Raw genomic sequence first — 24,999 nt, 5'->3', positions numbered from 1 at the left:
GTTGGCGTACATCACATGTGTGATAGTTGGTCCGCTAATGCTAGTTTTGATTCCCTTAATGTTTCTTTGCCTGAGTTCATGATCTAGCATTCTTGAAAGAATCTCCTGACCTAGTATGAAAAGGTAGGGGGAAAGTGGATCCCCCTGCCTCAGTCCTCTGCTTGGCCTGAAATTTCCAGTTTTGCCCCCATTAACCAAGATTTTGAAGGAAACTGAGGAGATACAGGAGAGCACCCAGTTGGAGAAAACCTCGTTGAAACCCAAGTGCAGAAGCACCGTGTGGATAAATCCCCAACTAACTCTGTCATATGCCTTTTGGAGGTCCAGTTTAATCGCCATGAGTCCAAGCTTGGTTTTACGGGCTTTAAAGCTATGGAATATTTCTTGGACAATGTCCTGGTTTTCTGCAATCCACCTATTAGGTATAAATGCTAATTGTGTCAGGGATATAATCTTGTCAAGGTGTGGTCTGAGTTTTGCAACCAAGAGCTTTGAGATGATTTTATAAACCACGTTGCAAAGACTTATAGGTCTGAAATGCTGAACAAAGGTGGGGTTAGAACATTTAGGAATGAGTACAATCAGAGAACTATTTACCTCCCTGGGCATAGACCTGATGTGGAAAAAAGATGTGACCGCCTTGATGACATCATCCCCAACAGTTGGCCATAGTTGTTTGTAAAAAATAACAGGATATCCATCTGGTCTAGGGGCTTTGAGATCTTGCATGTTAAACAGTGTCCTTAATTTCCTCAGGGGTGGGAATTCTGCTAAGCTCAGAATTTTCATCCTCGGTGATACTCGAGAGTACCAGGTGCTCTAAATGAGGAGGGAAACACACTTCCTTTTGGCTGAAAAGATTTTTAAAGTTGTTTAAGAATGGACTTCTGGTGGCTTCAGTCTCCGTGATCCAAGCGCCTTGCTCATCCCTAATTGCATCAATGTTATTCCTCTTACGCCTGATAATCGTGGAGAGGTGGAAGAATTTGGTATTCCTGTCACTAAGCTTAAGCCAAAGCTCTCTAGATTTTTGCCGCCACAATGTCTCGCTTCTTAGCAACCACTCAGCTAATTCTAATTGGAGAGCATCCTCTAACGCTTTAGAATTTTCAATGGGGGGTCCTTGTTGTATTTCCTTGATGGCTTGGAGCAGAGAGTTTATCTTGTTTTGACAGTTACCAAATACTTCTTTATTCCACTTCCGGAAAGCATCCCTGGTTGAAGCTTGTTTCTTGTATAATCTAATGAATTTAGACCCTGCAACTTGATCCTTCCACGCCAATTCTATGACATCATGGCACCGGTCATCCCTAAGCCAAGTGACTTCAAACCTAAATGCTCGATGAGCAAAATTGGACTGGGGGTTTGTGTCTAGGAGAATAGGTGCGTGATCAGATTTTATATTGCCAAGATGGACTATGGAGGCTCTTGCGTAAGCCAATCTCCAGGACATGCTTGCTATACCCCTGCCTAACCTTCTTTTAATTGAGGCATTTCCCTATCTGCCTTTTGCCCAGGTGAATTTGTTTCTAGAAAAACCAAGATCAATGGCTCTAAATTCAAACATCAATTGTTTGAGATAATTGGTAGCTGAGGAGCAGCCTTTCCTTCCTCCTGAGACTTTCTCCTCATTGATGACATAGTTGAAATCACCTATGCACATCCAGGGTCCTTGGTGAGACTCGAGAAGAGCCATAAGGTTTCCCTAAGCCTTTTTTTTTTTAGAGAAGTAAGGTGGACCATAGAACCCAACCATAAGCCATTCACATACGAAATCGGATACAAAGACTGCAATGAGATTTTTAATATATTCAACTTCCCTGACCAAGATACCTTCTTTCCAAAGAACACAAAGACCACCTGCTTTACCACTTGCTTCAACCACTAACATATTATCAAAACTAATAGAACTTTTAAGATAATCCATTCTACTAAAACTAGCTTTTGTTTCGGACAAAAAAACTAAATCGGGTCTAACCCCTTTTATTTGAGCCTTTAAGGCTCGAATTGTTGAGGTGTTGCAGATGCCTCGATAGTTCCAACTGAGTAGCTTCATGGAGACGGTGGGGGCATGATAAGGCCCGCCTCCTCGGCCGAAATAGCAGTTGAGTATGAGTTTTCATGGGTGGGTGTACAGGGGGAAGGTGCATATGGGAGAAATACTTACAGGTATCCCCATCATCTTTAAATATCTGCCTTTCTAGTCACATGAATTTTTCTAACCTTGATTGAGGGATGAGTGAGACGGTGTCAGGGTCGAAGAATACCGGTTCCGGACCATTCGCTGCCTTCCTGGGTCATTTGGCAAAATTTGCTATCTCCTCTTCTATGTTCTTCCTTTTGGGCTTGGGCGAGTGGGTTACAAGGGGGGGCTGGATTGAAGACTTTAGCCAGGGTTGAGTTGTGCTTGGGTTGGTATGCGGTATGGGAGTGATGGTGGTCTTCAAAGGTGCTGAGATTGGGGATGCTGAGGATTTTAGGGATTGCGTGTTTTCATTTGGTTTTGATGTATAGGGTGGTTTAGGGTTCGTTTAGATAGAGCTTATTGCTGAAAACTGAAAACTGGAAATACTGTAGCAAAATAATTTTTAAATGTGTCTTGGACGGCTTAGGGTTGGGGTTGTGCATTTGTATTTGTACTCTTGTCAGGTGGCTCAGGTGTAGTGTGTGTGGTGTGGACTTGCTACGTTTGGTACGGGATGGATGACACAGTACTGTGCTTTGGGGTAGTACAGTACAAAGGTGCCAACGTCTCTTCAGGTTGTACAGTTGGTATGGGACAGTCTGTCATTGCCTGTGTGTGTACCGACGAAGGCTTGGTGCTGCCGGAGGCTCTAGCTGGGACCTCCGTGCACGCGAACGCGTCAGGTGGGTAGTCATCATTTCAGGCCCGGATCCAAGGGCCAGCTGCATTGAAGCTAGTACCTTTCGGATTGCATAGTTGGAAAAGGTTTCCTTTACAGGATTTTTCTTCATGCCCGATACTTCCACATTTGTAGCAAATATCGACTAGCTTCTCATATTTGAGTCCAATCCAAATGTCAGATTTTTTTGGCCAGGGGAGGAAGAAGCCTGGTAATAGTGGCTTTTCGATAGGGATATCTACTCGGACCCGAAGAAATTTCTTCCAACATCTGCCGGGGTCTCCGATTATATCCGTTTCGAGGACTTGGCCTAGACGGCCTCCTATCATTTTTAAGTTGTTCTCTGTTCTCCACAAGGTAGGAAGCCTGTGAACCTGGACTCAGGACGTGGAAGTAGAAAAGTTGACTTCTTGCCAGGTGATATCGGGGCTCCATCTTTTTAGAATGAGGTGTCCACCTCTGCATGACCACGGTTGCCTGAGGAACGCTTTGTGAGCATCCACTTCATGTTGGAAGGAAAACATGAAAATGTTATTGTCTAATCGTTTGACTTCCATTGAGTAGACTGGTTTCTAGGCTCTAAGAGCAATGTCTTTAACATAGTTGAGCCCAGTATCTTTGGAAGTGATGAGTTTACCGATTAAGTTGAGGTCCGGGGATAACATAGGGTCTTGGCTTGGAGGGAGCTCTAGTCTGGATTCTTCACACGAAATCTTCTCTGTACGGGATACAAGGTCGGCGACCTCCATCCTCAAGTTGGAAAAAAATGGCTACTGGTGTGGGCGGGGTAGTGATGGTGGTGGGTTATATGGTTGGGAGCATCAGGAAGATAGTGGACAGGGATACGGCTAGCATGGAGGTTAAAGGCAGGGGACAAGGTGGGACGTGGTGGCAACAGTTGGATTGGTCAGGGGAAAGGTGAAGGGGAGGAGGTACTAGTGTTTGTACGGAGAGAAAAAATTTTCAGTGTTGCTATTTAGATATTTGCAATACTTGATATTAGATGATTCAACAGTTTGTGTATTATACAACAAGCAGACTCTGGCTCCTATTGAGATTAAAAATTGATCGTACAACATATGTTTCTCACAACCTTATGATAATGTGTTTTTAGTGTCATATAATTTTGCTCGTAAAGAAGTAGCAAATTCAATGGCGTGAGTGAAAGTTTGTAGTGAATAGGTATTGGTTGTCAGGATTTCTGGTCCAGCCATAAGGTCAACCAATACCTGTTCACTACAAACTCTCACTAGTGTCATTGACTTTATTACTTTTTTAAGAGCAAAATTATACGACGCTAGGACCACATTATCATAGGGTTGCCAGAAGCATATGTTGTACACAGGAAAATCTTTTCAATAGTAACTAGATGATGATATTCTGAGCGATGCGTGGGGTACTTTATAATTTCATTTGAAATTATTTTTATGTATATTAAAATCTACATATAATACTTGATACTTGTTTTGTTGTATAATATTTATGTTTGTCCACAATATTGTTAAATACTTTGAAACTTGATTTTTTTTAATTCATAATTTATTTTAAAAAATTATATAACATTGTAAGATTATAATATATTATAATATTTACTGTTAAAAGTGGATTTTATTTTTCAAACTGATTAAATGATTTTGAAATTTAAAAATAAGAATTTAAAATATAAAATACTTTTATATCCTAAAATTACATAAATTTAAGCAACCTACCAAACAATTTCTCAATCACTCTATTCTCACAACCAAATATGGAGACGTTGATCATAAACACCCAATTAGTTATCTCAATGGAATTAAGGAAATCATTTGTAAGTATCAACATAAAGAGAATGTGATTAAACAAAGAAAAATTTGCTAAAAACACATTCATTTATCAAAATTTAATTGGCTTTAGTTGGGCTTTTGTATCCTTTAAAAAAAGAAGAGAAAAATACTTTTAAGTCACCATCGATTTTTGTTTTTACCACTATGGCTACATACAAAAAAACCTACAAATTATGAATTCTAACACAAAATTTTTTTTTTAAAAAAAAACTTCATAAATAATCAATTAGAATGTTTCTTTTTCTTTAGTTCTAAAATAAAATACATTTATAACTTTCCAAACCAAAATCTCAAACACCCAAAGACTCCAAGCAAATCATAACCTTCACAAAATCTACAATGTCTAACTTCAATATCAAAACCGTAAGCTACCATCACTAAATAAAAAACGCAAGCCCCCTTCCTTGGTTATAGCCTACTCATACGGGTTACAATAAAATAATACTGCAACATTGGAGTTATCTATGTGTCATTGAAAGGTTGAAGCTAAATGGCACCATTTTTTGTCTAAGTGTATTTGAGATAGGATGATATGAAAGACTATGGATGTGTGTATATAAAGGAGTAAAAGTGAAAAGGATGAATGGAAATGCAAAGAGTTTTTTGTGTGTGAGAGATGGAAGGTCTTGAAACATTGAACCAAATGAAATAAATCGTAGTTTTAAAACATTGAATAAAAAAAAATAGTCTTAAAACATTGAACCAAAGGAAATAAAGAGTCTCTACCTTTAAATTTGTTCTTATCTCTAATATCGCTTAAAGGTATCTCAATTCTCTTCATAGAGTGCATCACATGGCAGAACCTCATGCTCTCTCGCATGAGGTCTCCGTTTATATATATATATATATATATATTGATAGGAGCCAAAGTCTACTTGTTGTATGATACACAAACTGTTTCAGGATGCCTGTAAAGTTACATTTCTTTCTCTTTCAGCTTATTGTGCATCCCTGTCTAGAGAGTCATAAAATCAAGATCATAAAAATGTTAGTGTACCAACATGTCAAAATTTGAGAGTATGAAAGAAAAGTACTCTATGGTCATGATGGTGAACAATGTGTATAAACTTCATTTTGTTTAGTTTTTCTCTTTGTTTTTTTAAATAAAATTGAACCTAAATACTATTGAGGTAGTACCTAACTTTAAATTAATACATATCTTTTTTCACTTATTAGCACGAAATTCCACCTTAAATTTACAGCTTAATTCCTATAATCCTATGAAACCCAAATATTATTGTAGATCCATTTGGAAAATCCATAAATAAAACAAATGAATAGCAAAGAGACTCCAATTGCTAACTGTTATCTGTAGCAAAAAGTATTCCTCGAGGACAATCACTACAAGATATAGGGGTGACTTGTGTCGGAGGTTGATTTGAGATAAAAGTATATGAACGGTAGTGTGCATGCAAAAAGCGAAGTTCGTCACCAAGAACAATTAAATCTGATTTCAGGGAATCCTCCGGTGAAACAAGCATCACAGGTTTGTTGCCAAAGGACTAGTGGTTAATCAATTGAAGTGGTAGATGCTCGAATCCTAGAATTTCTGATGAAAGCATGTTGTAGGCATTAGGCCACTTAAATTGGAGCACAATTCCATTCCTTAAACTTGATATTACAAAAAGTTGTTCACCCAATAAAGATTTCACATCTTGTGGAATGCAGTCAAATATTATATCCACTAGTGAAATTTTCTCTGATGCAAGAACTCCTGGCCTCGGGTCATCATTTGGTGGAAAGGAAAACATCTCCAGTGATGGAATATGCGTCCCAATGATAAATGTTATTCTAATGCTTTGGAGGTATGGAGATGCATGATATATCATTTTCCATCCTCATATGATGCATTTCACATATTTCACAATTATATTTTCCCACAATTTCGACATTAAAACATGGGTTGGAGGTGGACACAATGACTACATTATTTCGATCGCCCCTGAATTAACACTTGTTTTAGACGGTTTCCAAGACATTGAAACCGGCCAATGCAAAGGAGTGCCCGCTAAATGGGGCTTTGAGGTGGGAAAACAAACTCTAACTGCATTTTGGTGAATCTGTACAAGCAGACCATCACAAAAAAGGCCACATTGCCAAAGTCCCAACATCAGCCAGGAAACCAACATGTTCAGTCACATCAGTAAATCTTAACCCAACCGTCAATACCCTAGTATTTTTGTTGAATCTGGAACTGAGTTAAATAAAAAGGGCAAAGCAAGTTGTCAAGTGCAAGGCAAAATGACATGCATGAGATTAAAAGAACAGAGTAAGCTGAAGAAGAAAAACGGCAGTGTATAGTTTAGTGAAAGCACGTGCACATCATGTGAGTGAATTAAGTCCCAATTAGTTGTTTGAGATGTCCAGCTGTCACGCATCCGACGATGGATATGTATTTCCATTAGATTAGGAAATTAGTTAATTTTCTGTTTTAGATATTAACACCTCTGTTGCTGTATATGAAGAAACAGAGCTTATTTAATTAGTCACTTTGTACATTTTACTTTCTGGATGAATAAGAAATCTCTTTTCTCTCAAAAGATCTCTCTTCCAACCTCCAGAAACTTCTTTCTCAATATGGTATTAGAGCGAGATTTTCTTTAAGTTTCTTTCATTTTCCTTCTTGCCAAACAGTTTTTAGTCTTCGATTTCTTCTTTTCCTTCTTGTGTTGCTTGAAGATCTAGTCTTTTCCTCTTTTCCTTCGTGTTTGCTTAAAGTTCTAGTCTTTCATGGCTTCCGATTCAACAGCTAATCAAGCACAATCTTCGACATAATCTATGCCATCTTCAAGCGCAGCAATGGAAGATGAATCTGCTAACAATCCTTAATTTCTTCCAGCCACTGAGAGTCTAGGAATAGTTCTCACTTCACAATCTTTAAATGGTCCAGAGAACTACTTGAGTTGGGCAAGATCAGTGTTCTTGGCTTTAAGTTCACAAAACAAGTTTGGTTTTGTGAATGGTTTGATTCCTCAACCAGATCCTACCTCTCCTTTGTACAATTCTTGGAGTAGGTGTAATACCACTATGTTTTCGTGGCTGACCAACTCTCTCAGCTTGGATCTCAAGGCTAGTGTGATGTATATCAGCACTGCAAGGGATTTATGGATTGATCTCAGAGATAGGCTTTCACAGGGTAATACTCCAAGGCAATTTGAGCTACAAAAGGAAATAGCTCATCTTTCTCAAGGTTCACTCACAGTAAGTTCATACTTCACTAAGTTTAAAACACTGTGGGATAAGTTTTTTAATTTTCAACCTTTTACTATGTGCAATTGTGCTTGCACTTGTGGTTCTAAGGCTTCTCAATTGGAAGCACAACATAAGGAGCATGTTTTTCATTTTCTAATGGGATTGAATGATAGTTATGGGAATATTATAGGGCAGATTTTGTTGCTTGAACCTTTTCCATCTATTAGCAAGGTTTGCTCTTTGATTTCACAAGAGGAAAAGAGAAGGAGTTTTGGACATGGAGTTAATGTAGTTTATCCTACTGAGGCTACTGCTATGTTTGTTACTCATGCTAAGGGTTTTAATGGCAATCAAGGCCAGAACCAAGGCACTAGTGGTAATAAAGGTCATTCTAAGAAGGATAGACCCATTTGTACTTACTGTGGCCTTAGTGGTCATATTGCAAACAAGTGTTATAAGTTACATGGGTATCCTTTAGGCTACAAGCACAAGGGAAGTAATCAAGCTATGGCTAATCACATTTCAGCAATTTTTCCTTCTGGAAATTTTGGCAATGTGGATGGTTTTGCCTTGGCCAATCCTAATTTGATCCATAATAATCATAGCTTTCAATCTAAATTTGTTGCTCCTTCATAGCCTTCTTTTGGTGTTGCATTGACTTCTCCACAAGCTTCTGTCCAAGGTTCTTTGCCTCAGTGTCCCATCTCCCAAGTTCAATGTGAGCAGCTTCTTAACTATTTGAAAATAGTCACAGCTGCTAATTCAGGCATTGGTACTTCTATTGTTCATCAAGTTGCTACTGTCATGGCATCTGCTCCCATTATTCAATCTGCCCTAACACCTACATCAGCTTCATCTGCTACTGATCTTTCCAATTTTTCAGGTAATCCATTTTGGATTCCCCTAAATTTCACACATTCTGTTTTTTCTGCCCATTTTGTTGACAAGCCTAGTTTTAAGTCTAATAATTAGATTTTGGATACTAGTGCTACTAACCATATGGTCCACTCAGTATCACAACTCACTGCTATCACTTCTACTATTCATACTTATGTTTACTTGCCAAATGGGGATCAGGCCTTAGTAACACATATAGGCATTGTGCAGATTTCACCCACTTTAACACTCACCAATGTTTTGTGTGTTCCTACCTTTAGCTTTAATCTCATTTTCATAAGCAAACTTACACAGCTTTCTTCTTGTTGCCTTATTTTTCTTGGACATTGGTGTTTTATCTAGGACCTTGCTCAATGGAGCATGATTGGTCTAGGTAAAGAGTGTCCAAGGCTGTATCTACTACAAGCTCCTGCTTCTCAGCCTACTCCTATTGCTTTGGTAGCTTCTACTAGCCATTCTTCTTCCACTTTATGGAACAATAGATTGGGACACCCTTCTTTTTCAAAGTTTTCTTTGTTGAATAAGCTTGTAGATTCTGAAGTATTCAATAAGTCTGATTGTTGTGAGGTTTGTCAGTTTTTTGAACAAAAGAGATTACCTTTTCAATAAGTGAACTTGCTCACTGTGACTTGTGGGGTCCCTTTTCCACTTGTACTGTTGAAGGTCTTAGGTATTTTTTAACAATTACTGATGATTTCTCTCGTTGTACTTGGGTTTATGTTCTCAAGAATAAATCTGATACTCAATTTTTCATTCCTAATTTTGTTCATACTCAACTTCGTGCTTCTGTTAAGACTATTAAGAGTGACAATGGTACATAATTTTTCTTAAGGGATTTTTTCCATTCCAAGGGCATCTTGCATCAACTGTCTTGTGTTGATACTCCTCAACAAAATGCCATTGTTGAAAGGAATCAGCACATTCTCAATGTTGCTAGAGCACTAAAATTTCAATCCAATTTACCTTTATGCTTATGGGGTGATTGCATTCTTACTGTTGTTTATCTTATTAAAAGATTGCCTTATAGATCTCTACACAACAAAAGTCCCTATGAACTACTTTTTAAATCTTCTCCACGTTATAATCATTTAAAATGTTTTGGTTGTTTGTGTTTCATATCCACTTTATCACATAATAGGCATAAATTTGCACCTAGGGCCAGAAAATGTGTTTTCTTGGGCTATCCTCATGGCATTAAAGGTTACAAGGTCCTTGATATTGAATCAAATTCCATTCATATCTCTAGGGATGTCATCTTTTATGAGCATATTTTTCCTTTTACCTCTTCAGCTCACCCTTCCACTTCTTATCTTGATTCCTTTGTGTTTCCACATTGTGTTTCTGATGCATCATTTGTTTCTGATCATCCTGCTTCTTCTTTGTTTGACTCTACCTTGGCTTCTTCCCAACTTGATTCCACCATTCCAACTCCAATTCTTCCATCTATTCCTCTTCCTTCCCAGTCTAATTCTCAGCCTGCTGCATCTTTAGAACCAGTTTTATCTAATGAGCCTTGACCTTCACCATCTTCCTTTGATCATTCTTTGCCTATTTCATCATCTTCTTCTTTACCTGCCTTAAGGAGATCAACCAGGCCTCATCACCCACCTGCTTACCTTTTTTATTATTCTTGTAAAGCAGTTTGTACCAAGTCTGCTTCTGGCTTGCCTTATGACATTTCCAATGTTATCAGCTACTTACATCTTAAACCTCCGTTTTCATCCTTTATCATGGTTGTTAGTTCTGTCCCATCAGAACTTGTTTGCTTTTCTTAAGCAGTTCAATTTCCTGAGTGAAGGGCTGCCATGGACAAGGAAATTGAGGTTTTGGAGCTTAATAATACTTGGACACTAACCCCTTTACCTACAGGCAAATCTCCCATTGGTTGTAAATGGGTATATAGGGTTAAGTATCACTCAGATGGTTCCATAGAGAGATACAAAGCTCGTTTGGTTGCTAAGGGTTTTACCCAACAATTTGGTTTGGATTATTCAGAGACTTTTAGTCCTGTTGCTAAGTCAGTTTCAGTCCGGATTGTGTTGTCTTTGGCTGCTGTGAATGGGTGGTTCCTTCACCAAATGGATGTCAGCAATGCCTTCCTACATGGTGAGTTAGTTGACGATGTTTACATGTGTTTACCCCTGGTTTTCACAGCAAGGGGGAGAATTTGGTATGCGAATTGAATAAGAGCCTTTATGGACTGAAACAAGCTTCTAGAAAATGGTTTGAGAAGTTTTCATCCACCATTCTACAAATGGGCTACATTCAATCCAAGCCAGATTATTCTTTGTTTACACATACACAAGGATCTTCTTTCACAGTGCTTTTGGTCTATATAGATGATATATTGTTGATTGGTAATAATCCAGCTCGTGTTCAACATTTGAAGAAGGTTCTTGATGACAGATTTGGATTAAAGGACCTGGGGTCTTTAAGGTGCTTCTTAGGGCATGAAGTGGCTAGAACAGATGCAGGTATAAGCTTAAACCAACGAAAGTATGCCTTGGAAATTTCCCATGGAGCAGAATTTAAGGTTGTCCAAATATGAGGGAAATCCATTGACAAATCTTGCTCAGTTTAGAAGGCTTATTGGGAGGCTCTTATACCTTACTTTGACAAGACCAGACATCACCTATGTTGTGCATAGGTTGAGTCAATTTGTATCACAGACAAGAGAGCCTCATTTGCTAGCTGCCAACAGAGTACTTCAATATATAAAAGGGTCACTAGGAAGAGGCATTTTCTTTCCAAGCCAATCTGATCTGCATATTAAATCCTTTTATGATGTAGATTAGGCTGGATGCCCTGACACTGGAGATCTTTAACTGGTTATGCTATTTTCTTAGAAGGATCATTGATTTCTTAGAGGTCTAAGAAGCAAAGTGTAGTTTTGAGGTCCTCAGCTGAAGCTGAGTACAGAGCAATGGCAAGTGTGGCTTGTGAGATCACTTGGGTGCTACAGATACTTAAGGATTTAATGGTGAATCATGCAAGGCCAGCTATGTTGTTTTGTGACAATCAAGTAGCTTTGCATATAGCTGCAAATCCGGTTTTTCATGAGAGGACAAAGCATATCGAGGTAGATTGTCACTTGGTAAGGGATAAGATCATGGAGGGAATGTTAAGACATTCCATGTTGCTACTAATTCACAAGTGGCAGATATATTTACCAAAGCATTGGGTTTTTCAGCCTTTACAAGACTTTCTGGAAAATTGGGTTTAAAGGACATTTTCGTTCCCAGGGGTGTAAAGGCACAAGTCACAGATCAAGTTTCAGATCAAGAAAGTCAAGTCTCAGAACTCAAAGTTCAGGACTTGAGGGGGAGTGTTGAACCTGGAACTGAGTTAAATAAAAACGGCAAAGCCAGTTGTCAAGTGCAAGGCAAAACAACACGCGTGAGATTAAAAGAACAAAGCAAGCTGAAGAAGAAAAACGGCAGTATATAGTTTAGTGAAAGCACGTGCACAGCATGTGAGTGAATTAAGTCCCAATTAGTTGTTTGAGATGTCCAGCTGTCACGCATTCAATGATGGATATGTATTTTCGTTAGATTAGGAAATTAGTTAATTTTCTGTTTTAGATATTAACACCTCTGCTGTTGTATATAAAGAAACAGAGCTTATTTAATTAGTCACTTTGTACATTTTACTTTCTGGATGAATAAGAAATCTCTTTTCTCTCAAAAGAACTCTCTTCCAACCTCCATAAACTTCTTTCTCAATAATTTTCAAAACAAGATAGAACAAGAAACGCATGAAAAGAATCAGCTTCTTTCATCCGTATCTGAAGCTTCTCCACAGTAGATAAAAATGTTATTGTGTGTCTCATCATGGAAATCCATAAGTGATAAATTTGATGTGGGCGCAAGGCTTGGAATGTTACTTTTGTACACCACAATTTCTTCCAAAAGTCGTAGAACCAACCCATTGTTGTTTTCAATAAACACAGTAATATATTCGCCTTGAACACAAAAGACCCTTGCATTGGCGTGACCCTGTATCTCTCAATTTTCTAGTTTAAGTTCAAGACAATCAAAATAAAAAATTACTTCCATCAAGTTAAGTTTTTGACCTTTTTTCTGTCATTCATAGTCATAACCATTCTGGGATTCTCCAACTGTATGAGCACATTTGTTTGTTGGTTGAAGTCACATTGTCCTTGTCACCATCTTTGTACTTAGTAAGCATTAGTGTCAATGCAATAGAAACATCAAAAGGGAGGTTTCTTGGCTTTTCAACAGGAGAATGCTCATCCTCTACATAAGATAACGCGCATTGTCTTTGATTGCACACAATGCGGATTTTTTGTATCTCTAAAATCCATTAAGAGATCATCACCCTCCCTTAACAATATCGCATACCCACATCGGTGAGGAACTTCGACAATTTTATATGCGATGGGTCCACATTTGAGAAATTGACAAATCACGCGTATAATGCATTCTCTTAAATCCCATCCCAACAAAAGCACTTCATTCAATAGTGCTCCCCGCCTGAAAAAATTTGCAATTAGATTTAAGTTAGCACATAAACAATATAAACAGAATAATAAACAGGACTTCACCCTATGAACACAAACTCAGTTGGCATACCTGTTTCTAACAATGGCCAATAAAGCATCATTACCATCTTGAGTGACCAGAATGTTGTGAAATAAAGCACATGCTCCATACAGTACTTTGTATGCTTCATTTAGTACTTCGTATGCTGCATTTCTCATTGCTTTGAGAATACTTGCACTCCCTTCACTCTCAAGAGTGTAACTGAAGCTCTGAAAATGGGATTGTAAGGTTGAAATTTATCAACCATTGTGTTGCCTTTATTCCGTGCCGATTTGCTTGTAATTCAACACTTAGAAACCCTGTATTTAGGTGAGATTCATGTAAGGGTAGTGTGTGAGAGAGTGTGAAGAAATGCTTAAGAATGTGCAATGAAGTAGGGACTCGCGGGTGGCTCGCGACTTGCAAGTCACCAGATGATGCACATGAGTGAAGTGTGTAAAGAAGTTGAACAGTCACGCCAGCTGGAGCACTACAAGACAAATATTCCGACCTGGCCATTCTGTTTGCTTGCGGCTTGAACTCGCAACTCAGCCAAGTCGCGAGGCTAAGCCGCTAGCCAGCCTTGTTTGGAAAAATCTGACTCTTCACATTCCTTTCTCACCCCAATATAAATACCTCTTCTACCCACGAAATGTAAAGAGCTTCCAGAGAGAATTTTGAGAGAGAAACCCTAGAGAAAAACAAGATTGACTCATCCACAATCTTCACATAGAGACTCCTTAAATTTCTCTACTTTCTTCCTCTCCATTGTTACATCCTTGGGAGGTCCATTACCAAAACCCTTACTCATCATACCCATATTTGTGAGAAGGCTGTTTGGTACTTTAGGAAGCAATTAGGAAGAGACCAATTTCATATTGGTTGATGCTATGGGCTATAGCGGAATCCAGTAAGCTAAAGAAGAAATAGGTTCGGCGCAACCTCATTGGAGTAGGAGCTTGGAGGGCTTGGGTAGATTAGCCTTGGAGGGTCTTCTGTTATCCATGTATCCCAACTACATTTTTTAGTGGATTATTGATCGCTTGGAGGGTGGTGGAGAGGTTTTACGCCGAGGGCATCGGTTTCCTCTTCGATAACACATCGTTGTGTTGTCCTTGTGTTTGCATCTCTCTTCCCTTAATCTTTGCCATTTAATTTCTGCTGTGAATGTGATTTTATCTGGTTTAGATTATGTTATAAATTCTGTTTTAGCTTATTTACATTTTTCGCATGTACCTTGTTTGTCTATAAGCTTGAATTGGTAATTTGTTATTTGGGGGTCTAAACGTTCAAAGGTGTTTTACACGCTTTTTGAACTTTCAGGGACAAAACATTTCAGTTACTCCCCATGAAATTCTTATGTCAACAAAATAACAGAGTCATTTAAAGATAATCATCTTTCCATCTCCAAATTAATTAACAATCTAAATTTCCTTTATCGGATGTCCCAAAACTCATCCCTTTGTCAAAAAGTTAAAGAATTATTTGACACTTTCCACTGTAAACCTTGTAATCACATATATTATACACAAATACCTTATCCCAAGTGGTAGAGCAATCGGGCTTAGGAGTACACCTCATAAAGCAGACTCCCCTATCCCCTCTCCTTAGGGCCAAAAGCTCACTTTTTTATCAATCTGATTTACCTTTTCACCTTTTTCAATGAAAAATTAACGTACGATTGAAAAATTCATAATCTTAGGTAGGTGGGTAAGCAATTAATGTTAGCTCAAACAAAAAATTTCTTTTCAAAGTGGACAATTATTTAGGGATGATTGAGCAATTTAATTTTTTTTTTTTTTTGATAAATGTAGTACCCAATACAATAAAGTATAAACTCTCAATTTTTACTGGGTATGAGAGAGGTCATTGATAAGCAGCCTTACTCTTATTTTTTTGAGATACTGATTCCAATGCCCAACTTCTATGTTATTTTCTTTCATCCATACCAAAAAAAAAAAAAAAAAAACTCTAATAGAGGAGCAAGTCAAAATATTTTTAACCTTGTCAATAATTCTGCTTCCATCACTTGTTGAAATGGAATATATATATAGAACTAAACAATCTCTATGTGCACTAATAGAAATGAAACAGCCACGGCAAAAAGAAAATCATAAAAGTTAGAACTCGGGAAAATTCTTATGTATTTTGAATACTTTTCTTTTCAAGGGATGAGGAAAGAAAATACAAACATATTAACAAGGAAGTTTGAGTTCTATTTCCATCGCAACAATTGGTATTCTACCTTATATGTCTATATATTAACCCTATATAAAATAACACTCTTTTGTTTTTCTTTTTTCCTTTCCCCACCTCTTTGATGGGAATCAAATCAAACACAATGAATTTTATTTATTTAGCCTAATCAGAATTCACATAGCTCCTCAAATCTTCCTTGTGCCCTTCCATCACATTGCTTAAAAAAAAATTCGGGTCTTTACTTGTTTGAAAAAAATAGTTATTCATAATATTTTTCATGACCCAAGCATGTACACGTGCTTGGAGATATCCTAATTAAATGAAAGATCAACACCATAATATTTCTTCACAAAGTACTTTTGGATTGTAATGATACTACTCTAGGATAAGTGCTCATTTTCCAAATTTTGCATCAGCATTCCAATCAAGATCAACAAAAGTGCAAAAAAACATAAATTTAAATTTTAAGGAAGGAAAATGTTAGGACATATGTGTTTCGCTTGTTTAGAACATATGTCATTCTTTTATGTAATTGGCTAATCCTTTGACAAAACGCACTTTACTTGTAATTGGGTAGATTTAGGATGCGTTTTATACTTCAAGAAATTGTGTTTCAAGATCAAGTGTTGAGGTCATCAAGTATGTCCAAGGAACAAGCTAAAAAGTGCAAGATCATTAAAGCTCGACAGCTAGCATGTGTCGAGGTTCAAAGAGCTGTTCCAGCCCTGTGGCTCAACAGCATCTCGATACCTCTATCTGTCGAGGTTTAAGAAAAACAGATTCTAAGTTCTGTTTTGATTCCAATCCGTGGATGTGTCTTTGGGCCTTCTTTTCTCCTAACCCTAGACATATATAAGGCTTATTTTAGAGGCCGTCACAGAAGAGAATAGAAGGAGAACAATTGCAAAAGGTGACCGAAGCCTTATTCTCTCTAAAAGAAGCTACTGCATCCTTTGCGGCTTAGGGTTTTGTAACCAAGTGCTTCTTGATCTTCATTGTTGATGAAGTGAAAAACTTTGCAGCCAACATTCTTCTTTCTCAAGTTGATGAGTGAGTCACGTACTGGGATTCGTGCAAAGGAGTAAGTCACGTATTGAGATCCATGCATCAAATGGTGACATTCATATATTGAAGAGTTCAGAGGTTCTGAAGCAGTAAAAAGTTTCTGCTGTGAGTTCATTTACTGGAATTGTAGAGTCTAGGGACAAAAGTTTTGTACTAGATCTGAAACTTTTCTTTGCTATAGTGAATTGCTTTTCGGGAAGGTTTCCCCCCAGGTTTTTTACTGTGAAACTGGTTGGTTTCATTGGTTTTCCTAGATCATTAGATTTTGTCTTATTTATTTTTCCGCAGCACTTATATTTTGACATGATATTGATGTTTGTTTGTTTTAGTAAGTTTTATTCATAATAAACCTAATTAACAACTTGGGTTTAAAACTTGTTAATTCTATCAACCGGGGTCTAAATTTTCCAACAAGTGGTATCAGAGTAGGCACACTCTGATTAGGGTTAATCTTTGCTGTGTGATCCATTGACCCTTGTTGTCATGGAAACTCTTGATTGTTTTGATTTGCATGATCTTATGTTGAATGATGATGATGATATTCATGATGCCTATTGCAAGCTTTATAATTTTTGTATGAAATCTCTTGAATATTCTACAAAATTAAAAGCTAAATTTAAAAAGGTCAAGCTTGAAAAAGATGATTTGATTGCAAAATTGGATGAGGCCAATAATTTGAATAAGAATTTTAAAAATCAAATTCCATCTCAAGTGGAAAAAATTAAGAGTTTGGAAGAGCAACTATTTGAATTTAAAACTGAAATTGAAAAATTAACTAGTGTCAAACTTGTTGTTGAGCCTAACTCAATAGAAAAAGATTTTTATATTCCCTCATTTAAAAGGAATAATGAAGAGTTGAAGGCTAATATTGTTAGGATAGACAAAGGTAAACAATCTAATGTTAACGTTGAAGTTTCTAAACCTATGTCTTAAACTCCTCCTAGGTTGAATAAAAATTCTAAATTTGTCCCCACTTGTCATCATTGTCATATTGTTGGTCATATTAGGCCACATTGTCCGAAGTTGAGGTCTCTGTCAACCTCTAAGGTTAGACCTCCTTCTAAGAAGTCTAGTAGCTCTAAAACTACTTATGTTTGTCACCATTGTGGTGCTTCCGATCACACTCAGCCTAATTGTTTCAAGTTTTTTCCTTATAAGCGAGTGTCAAATAGGTCTCATCCTTTGACTAAAGGCTCTGTACCTATTCTTGGTGAGTTATTAAAAGTTTTGAGCTTTTTAACTCAATTTCAGGGGAATTTTAATTCCTCTATGTCCTTTAGTAGTCATACTAGGACACGTGCCTTTTCATCTTCACGGCCAAAGACTCGTGTTGTATGGGTGAGAAAGGAGCCTAAGACTTAATTATCTTTTCTGTTTGTCCTCTACTTTAATTCTTTCTATCTTTAGTAGGACTCTCTTTGCTTGATTTCTTTTCTGCTTTTGAAATCATGCTTTCATGCATCTGCATTTTTCTATCATGCCTTCATGCATATGCATCTTTCTTTCATGCTTTCATGATTGTTTGTCTGTTTTTGTTTGGTTGTTTCGATTTTATTTTATTTTTGTTTTAAAAAAAAATCAGAAAAATACAAAAACAGTGTGTGTTTGTGTACATTGGTTCTTGTGAACCTTAAAATGGCCATTGAAATAGAGTTTTCTAAACTTTGTATCTCTTGTAGCTTAGATGAGCATTCCTATGCACAACTAAGCAAGTGAGTTTTGTGGCTCTTTGTTTGTAATGAGTAAGATTAAGTAATCTCTTGTATTTAACACTCATATCACTCTTTTTGACGGGTAGGACTAGAAAATCCTAAAAGAAAGGCATAAATAACCATCTCACCACTGTTACCCACCAATCATGAATGAAATCTGTATGCTTCGGCATACAAAAAGTGCAATGTCAAAAAGCTTAACATAATTGGGTATTTCTTTTCTTTCCTTTGTATACCCATGCATGGTTTGCTTAATAAAAAGAAAATATGCAAAAAAATAAAAGCAAAAAGAACAAAATGCTTTACAATATTATTACAAGCGTGTTTTCTAGGAGATGTGGGAGTTATAGGATATACCTCAAAAGTGATAGTCCTCATCAAACAGTTATGATTGTGTGTGAGTTAAAGTGATTTTCTCATATCTCAAATCATCATAACTTAGAGAAACTTATGCATTCTTGCGATGTTTTCACACACAACACGCAATATTCTTTGCTACTCTTGATACATGTGCAGGTACAATGTGATTTGACCATCACAAGGTTTATATGTGTTGATGTATGCTCACTAAACTGTCTTAACTTGTTTTTGAAATATAAAATTGGTTAGACTTGTTTAGTGTGTTGTGTGTGTGTATATTTTGGATCAAAATGTATGACATTTTTCTTGTTGAGAGATCTTGTTGAGAGATTTTTGATTGCATTCATATCTCTATTTTTCTCCTCTTTGAAAAACTGTTTTAAGTAATCTCGATACCTTCTCGACACCTCTTGATACCTGGCTTATCTGTCGAGCTCTTCTATTGCATCTTATCGCAATCTCGACACCTCTCGATAGCTAGGTGAATCGATCGAGATATCTCCTGTCTGCTCGATAGATCCTCGACACTTTCTCGATCCATCGAGGTTGGCTCGACAGCTTCTCGACACCTCTCGATCGATTGAGATACTCTTGCATGATTTTTTTTCTTTGCTTTGCATTTTTTTTCTTCCTTTGTGTCCATAGCATCTTGTCTTTCTTTCTCTTGTAGGTCTATGGTTCCTTGTTCTCCTCGTTCCCTCTATATCTGTTTTTTGTCTCTCTCTGTCAAGTCTTTTGGCTTTTTATGCCCTTTGACAATCGGATCAAAAAGGGGGAGAAATTTGAGAATTGAACGTCATTCTTCAGGGGGAGTAATAGACTTAGGGGGAGAACTTCATGTTAAATGGAGGAAAGTTTTTTATGTAACTAACTTAGGGGGAGAGTTAGTTTGATACACATTGATATTGATATATTTTTGTGTTGTGTATCTTTTGGTTTTGTAACCAATTTTTACATACATTGTGCTTATCTTTGATATATATGTGATAATGTATGTTTCTTCACCTATCTCTACATGTATTGTTTCTTTTCTCTCTTTATACACATGTTTCTTTTTTTTATGCAATCTATTATTTCTGGTTCACATTAAGATGCCTTAATGAGTTTTGTTTAAAGTGTTTCAGAAATACAGGTTGTCAAAGTCTACTTGCCATAAACTCTCTTCTTGCAAAGTTTTTCAAGAGTTTGTGTTAAGATAGATTTTATTGTATTCAACAAGTGAATATGAGTTGAGTGATTTATGACTTCTCTCATATGTTCATTTGTTAGCTGTGGTTTTGTCACGGATTGCCAAAGGGGGGAGATTGTTAGGACATATGTGTTTCGCTTGTTTAGAACATATGTCATTCTTTTATGTAATTGACTAATCCTTTGACAAAACACACTTTACTTGTAATTGGATAGATTTAGGATGAGTTTTATAATTCAAAAAACTGTGTTTCAAGATCAAGTGTTGAGGTCATCAAGTTTGTCCAAGGAACAAGTCCAAGGAACAAGCTAAAAAGTGCAAGATCATTAAAACTCGACAGCTAGCATATGTCGAGGTTTAAAGAGCTGTTCCAGCCCCGTGGCTCGACAGCATCTCGATACCTCTATCTGTCGAGGTTTAAGAAAAACAAATTCTGAGTTCTGTTTTGATTCCAATTTGTGGATGTATTTTTGGGCCTTCTTTTCTCCTAACCCTAGACATATATAAGGTTTATTTTAGAGGCTGTCACATAAGAGAATAGAAGGAGAACAATTGCAAAAGATGACCAAAGCCTTATTCTTTCTAAAAGAAGCTACTGCATCCTTTCCGGCTTAGGATTTTGTAACCAAGTGCTTCTTGATCTTCATTGTTGATGAAATGAAAAACTTTGCAGCCAACATTCTTCTTTCTCAAGTTGCTGAGTGAGTCACGTACTGGGATTCGTGCAAAGGAGTGAGTCACGTATTGGGATCTGTGCATCAAAGGGTGGCATTCATATATTGAAGAGTTCAGAGGTTCTGAAGCAGTAGAAGATTTCTGCTGTGAGTTCATCTACGGGGATTGTAAAGTCTAGGGACAAAGGTTTTGTACTAGATTTGAAACTTTTCTTTGCTATAGTAGATTGCTTTTCGGGAAGGTTTCCCCTCAGGTTTTTTACTGTGAAACTGGTTGGTTTCATTGGTTTTCCTAGGTCATCATATCTTATCTTATTTATTTTTCCGCAGCACTTATATTTTGACATGATATTGATGTTTGTTTGTTTTAAAAAATTTTATTCATAATAAACCTAATTAACAACTTGGATTTAAAACTTGTTAATTCTATCAATCGGGGTCTAAATTTCCCAACAGAAAAAATGGAGTAAACAAATTACACAGACTTAATAAATTAGCTTGATAATCATAAAACTATTATTATTTTATAAGTAAGATAATAATTTATTTGATTGCAGGGTCACTCAAATGTTAGTGCCAGTTCGACTAACCACAGGACAGAAGTGGCTTACTTGGAATCAATAGTTGTTTGATGATGGTCGGGTTCTCCCAAAATAGGTAGCTCAATACGTTGGAATGAGATAAGCCTATGTCAACAACCAATATACAGTGAGATTCACCAAAGCAGTAGCAAAACACTTCCTTACTTTCACAAAGAAAGCATCAAAAATAAAAAATAAAATTTTTTTAAAAAAAAAACATATTGTCATCGTTGCAATATCCTAGAATTAAGATTTGGATGCAGGTGGAGGTGCGGTGCAGTGCAATGACTGGGCAATTTTTGAAAAAGTAGGGTATGGGTGCAGTAGGATATGTTTATTAATAATTTATTAAATATATTTATATTTATATTTATATTTTCTATATATTACCTAGCATATTTTTTCATGTAATGGTAAACATATACCAATTTAAGAGAAATAGTAGATAATGAAGTGACAAAAATTAGGGTTTGAAATGAGTTTAGGGTTTTTTCTTTAAACTAGGATGTCAAAAGGATGCGTTTTGACAAAAAATTTCATGTTTTTTTTAAACACTTATTTTGGCCTTAATTGGAACGATTTAGGGCCTGTTTTAGCCCATTTCGGATCGAATTGGAAAACAGGAAAGAAAAAAAAATCGTCAAGGACGCACATGTAGCCGCGTCCATAGCCACACGGCGCTTTCGTGCATATTGGACGTGGGTGCGCTGATTGGATTGGCGCCCCCATGCTTTCCAACCAATAATCTACAAAATAGGAAGGTAAAAAATGGTAGTTAGCCAATTGAGAAATAATTTCAATCTCATAAAATTAAGTTCAATACAAGGGACTAAATTACAAGCCCTTAGGTTTCGTGCTTTGAACTTCTCATTCCAAGGTAGTATTGCAATATCTTTAATGGAGCAAAATAACTTCTGCTCAAATACGGATTTTATTAACCCATCTTCCACTATCACAACCAACTCCAAGAGCGTTTACTTCAAAGCTCTCAAAAGTTAAAAATGCTATTTTTTAGCATCTCATTCCGAAAAAGCACACTTATTTAAACATTTTATATGCTATAAGTTTTGACACCATGCTACAGTGAGCTACTATATTTTTTAAACCTGTGTGCTCTTTCCTCATTTTAATCAAGCTCCAACTTTTTGCCTCTCTTCCCTCTTTCTTCCTGGTTCTCCCTCCATTTTTCTAGTTCTCCCACATTTTTTCCCTTCTCCCACACCTCACACACTGCCTCCTCTATAGTTTTTTTCTTTCTTGGTTCTCTCTCAACCCAAGCCGCAATGCTCCCTTCCCTTCTCCCACGCCTTATGCTGCTTCCAATCCCTTAACTCACGCTGCCAAAAACTGAAGCTCTTCCCTTCTCCCTCTGACTGAACCCAAAAACCCAACCTCTTCTCTTCTTCCTCTGACCGAACCCACAATCACAATCACAAACCCAAGCTCTTCTCTCTCTGACTGAATCCAAAAATCCAGGCTTGAAACCCATATGCTCTCCACTCTCATCTCACGCATCAATGGCTTCAAGGGAGTAGATTATAGCAACAAATTATAGCAACAATATTTTTTGTTGCAATAAAATATTTTTAATAATAATAAAAATATCTTATTGCAATAAAACTCTATTGCAAAGAAATTTTTGTTGCAATAGTCTATTGTCACAAACTTTATCGCAATAGTGGGCAACGGAATTTTTTTCTTTGCAATAGAGGTTTATTGCAACAATTTGAATTTTATTGCAACAACCCCCTCCCCCAAATGCAATATTAAGAGATTTTGATGAATAGTTAATGAATGATGCCAGTCATATGGCTGCTAATAATGATGATAATGTTGTTTATAATGATTAACTATACGGTTACGGTAACCTATCGCAACAAAAGTTTTGTTACAACGAATTGTAGCAACAAAAATTTTTTGTTGCAATAAAGTATTTTTAATGATGATGATAATAATAATAATTATTATTATTATAATTATAATAATTTATTGCAAAAAAACTCTATTGCAATGAAATTTTTGTTGCAATAGTCTATTGCCACAAACTTTATCGCAATAGTGGGCAACATAATTTTTTTCGTTGCAATAGAGGTTTATTGCAACAATTTGAAGTTAATTGCAAGAAAAACTTTGGTTGCAATAAGGCTTTTTTCTTGTAGTAATTTCGCTAATTTGTATCCAAATTACATTTTTTTTTTCAAAGTTTCTTTAATATATATTGTGAATTATAATTATAGGTATTTTATAGTATTTTTTTTGTAATCGAAAAGTAGAATCTTACGATCCTTGTACCAATAAGTGATGCACACACTTGGAAGGGGGACTATGAGGTGCCAATTCTTGAAGTATTTCACTGGATGATGGTATATGGAGTAGCAAAAGGATCTGAGTGCAAATCTGAGGATTTTGCAAAAGTCTTTCTTAATCCTATAAGTTTTTTTTTTTCTTCTTTCTTTGTAATGAACATATATGTAAATAACAATAAAAAATGATATTTTATTCCATAATGTGTTAATTCTAATCTTTTAGGGGATGACAGTGGCATATCTCCAAGACTACACAGTGATTAATGTAGAGAATGAGGAATTAATGTTGAAGATGTTAAGTGATGGATTTTGCCTATGTGCAACAATTCAAATATTTGTAGACTTAGAAAAATACAATCATGATGAAAATTCTATCTATAAAGCTACTGCTAAAGATGAAGATTTTATTGCACATGTAGTGGCAATTGCAGGCTTTGGAATTACTTCAATAACAAAGAAAAATTTTTGGTGGATTAAAATAGCTGGGGTGAATAATGGGGAGACAAAGGTTTCGGAAGAATATACAGAGGATGTGATGCACTTCACCCAAAAGCTGGTAAGAAAAAGCTCAATCTAGTTATTGACGTAATTGCATGTGGGGTTGTTAAGGAGAAAGTACTCAACTGATAGAAATAGAGTTTGTTAGGAAGACATTGTCACGTATATTTTAAGCTTGGCACATGGTCATTTTTTGTGGGTATTTCGCTGATGAATTACAAGATAGTCTTATCCTTGTGCCATTGATATTGATTGTGAAATTATCTTCTATGGTTGAACTGCGATTATTCTTAGTAGATAACCAATTATATTCCTTTTCCCTGATTATGCTTTCCATAAAATTTGAATGAAGTGTGTCGGGGGCGGTTTTTGCACATAGCCACATGTCTTCCACTGAAGGTGTGACTTTGCTAAGCCCAGATTTGTTTTAGGAAGTTCAACCCGGAACTCGACATTGGGCCGCATAGACCAATAGCTTCTGGTGTATTTTTAAGCCTATAAAATAGATAAAGCCCAAAATCTTAGAATCATGATAATGGTTGAAATATATAAATAATATGTTTAGCATGATAACTTTGATTAAATGGTAAGTTGATACGTCATTATTATGTATATTAAGTGATGTCCAACATTAGAAAATACTTGATTAGGTATCAAATGTCCAATAATGGGATGAGTCCAATAGTCCATATCCAGTTGCGATTCATGGTTCATGTTCAACATAATAAAGTATGTCCAGCAATGGTCCATGTCCAAATAATGTATGTTCAGTAATGGTTTATGTCCAAAAAATAGATGTCCATTGGTGGTATATGTCCAAATAATATATGTCCATCGGTAATTTAAGTCCAAATAATATACATCCAGCAGTAGTAGATCAATTTATTAATATGTATATTCATTAATGAAGTATTAGTGAGACCATGTTTATTAAATGGTGAGATAATGGTAAAATGATAATGAGTTAACATATACTTAATAATGTAATTTCAAATATAGAGAAAACATTAACTTATCTTTTATGTTTCTGACTCCAGTTGTATAGCATCACTTTGTTCTTTATGGGATTTATGACTCCAGCCGTATAACGCTAGTGAG

General features: G+C 36.5%; 2 protein-coding genes across 2 annotated transcripts; one reads left to right on the top strand and one right to left on the bottom strand.

Moving 5' to 3' along the window:
* Positions 1-730: 730 nt before the first annotated feature.
* On the bottom strand, positions 731-1,453 carry LOC142632901 (uncharacterized). The gene has a single exon (XM_075807219.1). It carries the CDS (start codon positions 1,451-1,453, stop codon positions 731-733), a length of 723 nt encoding a protein of 240 aa, XP_075663334.1.
* A 2,177-nt stretch (positions 1,454-3,630) lies between these two features.
* Positions 3,631-10,293, top strand: LOC142632900 (uncharacterized). The gene is made up of 8 exons (XM_075807218.1): positions 3,631-3,742; positions 7,527-7,888; positions 7,988-8,434; positions 8,516-8,762; positions 8,892-9,013; positions 9,119-9,343; positions 9,505-9,589; positions 10,067-10,293. Exons 1-8 carry the CDS (start codon positions 3,631-3,633, stop codon positions 10,291-10,293), a joined length of 1,827 nt encoding a protein of 608 aa, XP_075663333.1.
* Positions 10,294-24,999: the final 14,706 nt, after the last annotated feature.

This window comes from Castanea sativa, chromosome 4, assembly GCF_040712315.1.
Source record: "Castanea sativa cultivar Marrone di Chiusa Pesio chromosome 4, ASM4071231v1".
Lineage (NCBI taxonomy): Eukaryota > Viridiplantae > Streptophyta > Magnoliopsida > Fagales > Fagaceae > Castanea > Castanea sativa.
This window is presented reverse-complemented; position numbering and strand designations above follow the sequence as displayed.

Bases quoted from the DNA above. Each gene is read 5' to 3' on its own strand.
- LOC142632901 (XM_075807219.1), bottom strand. From the start codon at position 1,453: ATGTCCTGGAGATTGGCTTACGCAAGAGCCTCCATAGTCCATCTTGGC.
- LOC142632900 (XM_075807218.1), top strand. From the start codon at position 3,631: ATGGCTACTGGTGTGGGCGGGGTAGTGATGGTGGTGGGTTATATGGTT. The intron at 9,344-9,504 runs GTTTGTCAGTTT...TATGTTCTCAAG, and splicing joins ATAAGTCTGATTGTTGTGAG to AATAAATCTGATACTCAATT. The intron at 9,590-10,066 runs GTACATAATTTT...TTACCTCTTCAG, and splicing joins GACTATTAAGAGTGACAATG to CTCACCCTTCCACTTCTTAT.